The sequence below is a fragment of the Battus philenor genome, unplaced genomic scaffold, assembly GCF_028537555.1.
Source record: "Battus philenor isolate CCGP_79_NKW_IND1 unplaced genomic scaffold, ilBatPhil1.0.hap1 SCAF_28, whole genome shotgun sequence".
NCBI lineage: Eukaryota > Metazoa > Arthropoda > Insecta > Lepidoptera > Papilionidae > Battus > Battus philenor.
The window spans coordinates 5,292,041-5,300,883 of NW_027181691.1; the positions used below are offsets into that span (position 1 = coordinate 5,292,041).

General features: G+C 30.6%; 1 protein-coding gene across 1 annotated transcript; it reads right to left on the reverse strand.

Annotated features, from left to right (window-relative positions):
• Positions 1 to 4,160: 4,160 nt before the first annotated feature.
• On the reverse strand, positions 4,161 to 7,184 carry LOC137925958 (2-aminoethanethiol dioxygenase). The gene has a single exon (XM_068769455.1). The coding sequence runs from the start codon at positions 7,182 to 7,184 to the stop codon at positions 6,315 to 6,317; it is 870 nt and encodes a 289-aa protein (XP_068625556.1). The 3' UTR covers positions 4,161 to 6,314.
• Between the last annotated feature and the right edge of the window lie 1,659 nt (positions 7,185 to 8,843).

Below are 8,843 nucleotides of genomic sequence, written 5' to 3' on the forward strand. Positions count from 1 at the left end.
TTACAGTAAACATTATATATCAGTCGAAAAGCCCCTTTATACCATTAAAGAAGGAAATAAATGATATTATGTCAACAATTTTAACGAGTATTTATTTTGGTGAAATGGTTGTTTATACTAAAACCAAAATTTTCGAAATTCCATATTGTATATCATTTTTATTGTATGAGATAGTTTGCAATGGAATATGCGTATTTAATACAATAGAGTTAATTCTTAATGTATAATTTAATGATAATCAAATTCATAATAGATAAAGCACACATGTTACTTGTATATCACATTTTTATTTAAGTTGTAATAAGGATCTATCATTTAGTTCAGTAGTTGCTAACAGTTCATTTTATAACTCATCATGTATTAATTACACAATAAAGAAAAGTAATTACACAAATAAAATTATAATACCATCAGTTACTCTACTAGCTATGGAATGAACAGATGGCTGCTGGGACACTAAAGTTCTGGAGGAGAGACCACGGATTGACAAGCACAGCATAGGACATAAAATGAACAAATCACCTTGGACTAAGAAGACACAGGGTTCAAACTGCTTCCTTTGAGAGAGGTCTATGTCCAATGGAAGTCCTACGGCTGAACTGATGATGAAGAGATTAAAGATATTTTTGAATTATTCATTATGTTATTTTTCTAGTCGCGCTGCCAAATTCATTTGAAAAGCTGTTCGTATGTGCGAGTAATGTCCAATCCAACCAACGTGTAAAAGTAATAATTTGCATCTTATTTCTAATTTATTAACAGCTTTGTAACAGCTTTATTAACAGCTATGTAAGAAATTTAAACTTTTATTGCTAAATATTGCATAATTAAAAAAAGAATATATTTTCCGTATTTGGTATTTATTTTTAAAATCATTAATAATTTTTTATAAACGTTTTTTTTATGTCAGTGTGTGTATATGTATAAAGTTTAAATTTTACAGAACGATAAACTATTCCAAATAGCATTTTATACTGAATAAAAATTGTATTGCATTTATAAAAAAAAAAGTTCTTGTTTAGATAAAATCGGTGTTCCAAGATCGATTCGTGTGTGTTTGTTTACATTTTACGAAAAACGCTCAAAAGATTATTGCGATATCGATATCAGATGATAATGTTTTGTCACGTAGCTTTTTATCAAATATTTCTGTTATCTTGCGCAAAATTTGTTGTGCCCAGCGAGCTACGTGCTAAATTAATCTTGTGATGTTTATTTTATGTATGAACGACATCGTATCTAAAAAAGTTATTAATAACACCAGATCTTGGATTTCGCATGCTAATTTGCGTGAAGTTATTGAAGCTTTATTTATATTGCCCCAAAAATCTCTGTGCCGCGTATTCCGGTATTTAATTGACGGGGGTCGGACGGTACCAAGCGCCAGATACTCCCCCCCCCCCGTCTCGCCGCGTGCGTGCCTTAGGCGTGGTGCAGCAGCTTCGGTAGCACTACAATAGATATAAAGTTATAATAAGGAATTAGTTTTGGTTTGCCGTCTCATTTACAGAAGCACTTATAATTCATTTCACTCGGTAATTCGCAATATCATGATCTTTTTTATATAAAATTGCCTTCCCACTATAGGTCAATTCCTAAACTTTAGGTTGATACATTCGAATATCTCTATCTGAATCACAAATTCAAGTAAATTTTTGGTATTTGTATATGAAAATACTGTTTGATTTTAATTAAAAAAAATGTATATAGCTAGTGTAACCACCGGACCTATTATAACATTTTAAAAGAATTCTAATAAAAATAATATATTTTTGATTCAATTTCTTTATTTTGCTATGTGGTGCTGATCAAAAGTCTTAATGCTAATGCGAATTAAATTATTCATAAACTATTTTATTCTCTTTATAAGCAATTTGTTTAATCTTTCGCGTGCTATTGTTGACGGATATGTTTATATTGTATGATTTACTTTGTGACATTATATCATTTCAATAAAATAATTCTTATCATAACATTTGTTTCATTTTTATCGTAAACGATAACTTGAGTTGTTTTCTTACTGTGTTTTTTTTAATTCCATTTAAACTTTGTTACGTATTCTCGGGGCTTGTTCGGGGAACAGTACACTCTAAAAAAAATATTATTTTTTTAAATCTGGCTTACACTGTAACTCGTGTTGAATTTGCAAATTCCGTAGCAGTGCCTAGAGGGCGCATAACCTAAAACCTATGCTAAAATGGCGATGCTCGAGGGCTACTCGAAGAACCCTGCTCGTACCGCTATATACTACGACCGAATCAGGATATGGCTATGCTCGTAAGTCTCCCATGCGTATGCTTCATGGAATGACTTGACCTAAGGGGACTTCGGCTTGGGATGTCGTCGATAATACCCGCTTAGCATTCCAACTCAAAGGCGAATGGACGATTGATAACATTTGGTGCTTTTCGTTCGCTGGGCGCAAATTTCACCACTGGTGAACCAAATGGGAGCGACTTAAAAAGCTTTCTCTATGTTAATAACCTAACGTAATAATTCTGATCATCATATTTTGCACTCCCCAATATATATTTCTCTTGCATAAAAAGTCTGTATCATTTTCAATTGTAAATCATATTATTTAATATTTCGCTTTCTTCCGGTTTAAGGAAAAAGTTACTTATTTCATCATTATAATGTCAGCTAATAGACGACCCTTGCTAAGCATAGTTCTCCCAAAGAATGCCACGATGACCGATATTTGACATACCTGAACAATGAACAAATAGTTTATATATCATCAGTTAAAATCAAATTGTAGAGAACAAGTATCCATCCTCTATGGTCATACTATAGTACCACATACTGCCATAGCAAAACCGTCTGCCAAGTGTGGCGATTATGGTAAATCACCCCAAAGATATCTTCAGCTCTCCTGAAGCTGCTTTGTAATTGGGTTGCATGGGCTGAATCGACGACGACGACGAATATCAAATTTAAAAATATTCTATTTCTTTTATTATAATGTGTGAATACACATAAGCCAATAATTTCTAATAATACATAATTTATAATATATTTTAAAAAAAATCATTGATGTAACCTTAAGTAATGCTATTGATACATCAAGCCTGCTAGGTAATTAAAAAAAAAATAGTAGAACAACAATTCCAAGATTTTATTTAACAAAAACATTAATACCATGTACAGAAAACGAAACTTAACTCTAATTACAACTTATACAATACTTGTTAATTATCAAAGTTCTAGACAATCAAATTGTACACCGTAGACATTTTAAATAATTTTAGAGATCAGGTAATTTGACACTAAATCCATATTAAATTTAAATCTTAAGAAAAACAATAAATTATTTAATTGTGAATATTTGGTGCTTGTCATTTACTTTATTAATTTTCTTAATATTATTTACACATACCTATACATAGAAGGGAATGTATGTTGAAAAGTTACCTTTTAAATTGGAAAGGAGAAACAAAACAATATTTTTAACAATAAAAATAAGTTTGCTAACAATTCGAGACAAATGAGCTATTACAAAAACATGTTTTTCTTACTGCCAATAATGGTAAGTAAAATAAATTGTGATGTATTCTACTCCATAGAAATTGACCAGTCTTTTTATTATAGAATATTTGATGTTGGTTTAAAAGTATTTCATTAGACTATTTATAATTTTTTTATTAATACTGCACTCACAATTGTTTCAAATACCTTGTAGAGTATACTGTACATTTACATATTTTAATGTTAGATGTTTGATTTTAACAATAATAAAATTGTTTATTTATAATTTTTGTGATGTATTGTGTGATGTGACACTCCTTAAAGTTAGACAATATGGCAATACATGCAATAATGGGAAATCTAACAAAGTAAAATGTTTCATGACACAATCTAGCTGCAAACACAGCAATAATCACTTTTTTGTTTTTATTTTCATTCTTTATTACTTATAGTAAATGTATACATTGTTTTACAATGATTTGACAAATATTTTTGGAATTCTGGTTGTATTATCTAATATTTATGCAATGTATATATATAAATAATCAATTATCTACCTCAGAATGTAATCAAAATGTTTTCTATAATCCAAACAAAACCCAACTAACAATAAAGCAGGAAAATATATGGAAAAACAAATTAGAAAATTTTAATATACATTTAATGTAAATACATAGTATTTGTTCTTCACAAGTTTTATGTTAAATTTCAGATTAGAATATAGATGGTCATGATAAACCCTGATTTTAATTAATATAGATTCATAAAAGATTTTATTACCCTAATAATAGCAGTAGCTTGATTAGATTGCACAATATTAGCAGATTTTGTAAAATATTATATTTATTATAATGTGTGCATTCAATTGCGCCATAATATTGTTGAGCAATAGCAGTCAGTAACCTAGTCAAACTGAATTTAAACAATTATTTTGTAACAATACATAATACTTTTAACAGATAAACACAATATCTTTACACAACATGCCATAAATAAAAAGATAGTAAAAATTAGAAAATGCAAAAATTAGAGAAAATCCTATCATATAAATCAATGATAAATCAAAATTGGTTGGTAGGGTAGATAATGGAGAACCCCAAAAAATTTATTAATAAATTTGTGTCAATATTTGTAATGCAGAATAGACAGTCTCTTCAGTATCTTTCTTTTGTTGCCTGGTGATGGTCCACATTTTAAATCTGTCTCATTACCATTTGTAGGGTGAAACTCACTGATCATGCATAATAGCAATAATAAACTTCATTCCAGCCAAATCAAATGCATAAATGCACCTGATTTGGGTCTTTAATCTTGAAAGATGTAAGAGCTGTGTTGTCACAATTACCTTATTGGAAATTTACCATATGACATTACAAGCATGAGTAGTTTCAAGGCTATAAACTAAACTATATACAATAGAGACTTTCATTGTCAAAAAACTTTAAATAACAACAATAAACTGCAGAAATACTGTTAAATATTCTGCTAATTTTACAGTTTCAGCATCCAAATATTTTTTCTCATTGAACTTTCAAATACACATATTATTTATACTTTGCATTAATTTAACCTCTAAATCAGTACAAGTGAAACACTTTAGTATGATAGTAAAGGCATGATGGGTTAAAATGGTCTTGCAGCGAGCCTCTAAGAAAAATCTAGTTATTCAAATTTCTTTTGCAATTAGCTTAATATCTAATAAGAAGTTTTGATTATCAAAAACCATAAAATCTTTTAAAAACATTTGCAGCCCGAGGTTATAAAAAATTCAATTTTGTTAGAAATATTATTAAACATTTAATATATACCTATGACACATCAACTGTAGACATTTAAACATTAAATATCCATAAAATATTTAACTACTTTATGTCATAAAATATTTGGAAACTGACTACAATTAATTTAAATAGAGCAATGTTTTCTATCTGGTACATTAAGAGTATATATTTTGTGATGAAGTTTATATGACCAGATGAATTTATATGTTATATTATAAATGTTGTAAGTTTATATGTAAATAATGCTTCAGTCATAAATTATCTATGGCCAAGTGTTTTTAGCTGGCAGACAGGATTCTCAAGGCCCTGAATTAAATGAAGCTGTGAAAGCCATCATGGTTTACAGGGCTGAAAATCCTCAGATATTGAATCAATGATACCTTAAAGTCTTGCAGACCATTCACTAGAATACCAGCATAAAAAATGTGCATGAATGGAGAGATAATATGAAAATGTTAGTAATGAACTTTTATGTTGTGACTGAGTGATTACTAATCATATATATATATATAGTCATATGGGCTATACATAGTGAGAAGTTATAATCTTATATATTTATAAAAGAACATTAATTGTAAGAGATTTTTCCATTGCACCAAATGCTAGGTGCTCTATTAATATGAGACAGGAATGTGTAGTAAAGACATAGCAAATACAATTGCACTGAAGATTAGAAATTAGAAAAAAAGAGTATTTACTTAGGAATAACAGAAAATTGAATATCCTATTTATGGTGGTATTCTGAAGTGACCAGTAGTCTTCCATAAAACATGGTTCACAATTTAAAAGAAAAATACTTTATGGATCATCAGGAAACATTCATATTATATTTTATATATGGTAACTTGTGATAAAGAATAAATGTATTTAAATATTTGCTAAATAATCTTAATATAACAAGTCATTTGCCTTAGGTGAAAGCACAAAACAATTTGCACTATACAAACACAGAATGATCTTTATTAAAGATGGAGAATGATATCATGGTAACAGTTGTGTAATCTATAGAACATCCAACATCAAAATATCTTTATAATTTTATACTACCCTATTCCTATGTGACTCTTAGCCAAGACAGGGGCCTAAATATGGTAATTGATCACAATAAAAACATTCTGGCACTTTTGTTTCCTGCAACTCCACCAAATTTGTGCTTATTTCATTTGCTACATAGTAATATCGGCAACGTCTAGGACCTACCTCTTCTATCAATGTATCATATGGTGGTGACAGAATATCAAAAAATGCGGCAGGCATATTTAACGCCTCTATTTCATGATAATTAGAAATACTAGGTGTTAATATGCATGTTTCCGAGTTTGCTCTGCACACACAGTTTTGTGATATAGTAGCAAATAATCTCCTGCGCTTGTGTAGGCCATGCGCAATGCGAGCCGCTTCGTGTTTCGCGCGTATAGTAAAATCAATAGTATTTACGGCTTCCTTTAGAGGATATTCGCTAAAACTCCTAATGTTCACAGCACCGGCTATCACTTTTAACAGACCGTGCATATGTGGATGATCATGCAGGGGCATTTTAAATCCCGGCTTCAATACGAATATACTCATATTAACAAGACTATTTTGGAACACCTCAACGTACGTACAGGGCGCTTTGTTTGGTCTCTTCCATGTGGCTGGATCATTTAAACTGTTATCGAATCCCAAGTCCTCCGCTTTCAAATTGTCCATCATTGATTTCAACTTAGTTAAGTTGATATTTAAATCGTTTTTGAACTTATCATCAAAGGTATGCAACGCGTGTCGATATGTGGATACAATCGGTGGTACGTTAACGATTTCCATAGTGGACTTCGCTTCATCTCTTATATCCATATGAAATCTGCTTGCACTAATACACGAGAATTTTGTTCTGATAAAATAAGTCGAAAATATTCTGCACGATAACAAAGCACAACTGTCAGCAAACGTCATTTTCACACAAAATGATACATCGTCCGGATATCAAGTTCGGAAACTAAACAACATTTATATTTGACTAAATTTTACATGAAGGGACAATGTAATTAAATATACTTATTACAATAACTTATGGATCATTCAAAATCACTTGGTTAAGGAAAAGGGTTTACTTCTTAAACATCTTTGCAATCTTTTATACGACATTGTATTAATTTTAAATTAATTTTCCAATACGATTCATTTTAGAATTAAACTTTACCGAGTATACATTTTGAAATCATCTGTATATATATATATGTGTATATAAATATATATAATAATACTACCGTGGTGGGCAGGTTGAAAGTAATGAAAATTTTATGTAAGCAACAACTATAAACTAAAAACCTCGCATAAAATACTCATTACATCTAAAAACTGTCTTACATCAGTAAAAGAAATAGCTTTAGAACAATTGAAAACCGATAAAATCCAATAATAAGTGTCGAATAGGCAATGACTTTCGAGGTCACATTTTATGTGTGGTCGATGTAAACACCTTGCCGCGGGTGGTGCGTCCGTTTGTACCACTTAAATAAATAAGTCGCTCATCGCTAGAGCGGATTGCGTTTTATTTGGCTTCGTACAGCCGTCTGCGTTTTATCGATTTCGATTTAAACTGTTTAATCGATTAACTGGCAGCCCTAAACAGATAAATTCATCAGTGCACACAACACAGTTATAAATACGATTTAGCGTTTTGAAGTACAGCCAATTGATTTCACTAAACCACCTTAATTAATTTTTGCACCTTTTGGCTTGGTAGAGAAGATCGTTAAAATTCATTGGAAGATCATAATAGCCTGCTAGCAATTATTGCATTAAGATATTTTAATTAAATGTCTTAGATAGAACTTGAATTATTGTATATCTTTATCAAGGTAGTGTGCATTTCTAAACCTTATTTTCTTGTATATGATGACATTTGGATTCAGATCGCATTGCAACTAATTAAACTTAAAAAAGATGCGGCAATAAAAAAGTTTACAGAGAATCATGCGAGGAAGTCGGCTACCGTGCTCTGGTGTTTGTCAGGTGACCGTGGGTGGTCTACCGCGAACTCTCCTGTGCTAAGCTCTAAGCCGGTAATAAGAAATGAGTGTTGATTGCTTCTCCAGTTGTTACTGTTAGTCATGTTTATTTAATTCTTAGGTCAGTAGTAGACGAGCTTCTTTTTATCTTTAAGGAATCATATGAATTGAATTTTGTTATTAAAATTCTCCGTAATGTATTTTTGTCGTTAAAAATCGACTGGTAAAACGAGGTTTTCACCCAATCGAAAATGAATTGATTTTGAATGAACAATCTGTACGTTACCTTTTGCCGCGCGTCACGTGATATGACATGACATTTAACATCTTTAGGCGATTGTGTCATAGAAACTAATTGAAAGAAATAGCAACATTGATATATATAATATGATGTATTTTTCCATTCGTGCAGAAAATCTACGAAGACAAATACATCGTAGTCTCATAGGTAAAATATGAAGACTTATTATATATTGTCCTAAACGATCTTTTACTACTAAACTGTACTTAGCGGACAGAGATAATATAGCGTTATTTTATCTGTTCTTTTGTAAGCAAGTATAAGGGATGGGTATAGTTAGAGTTAAAAAACTGTGAAGAA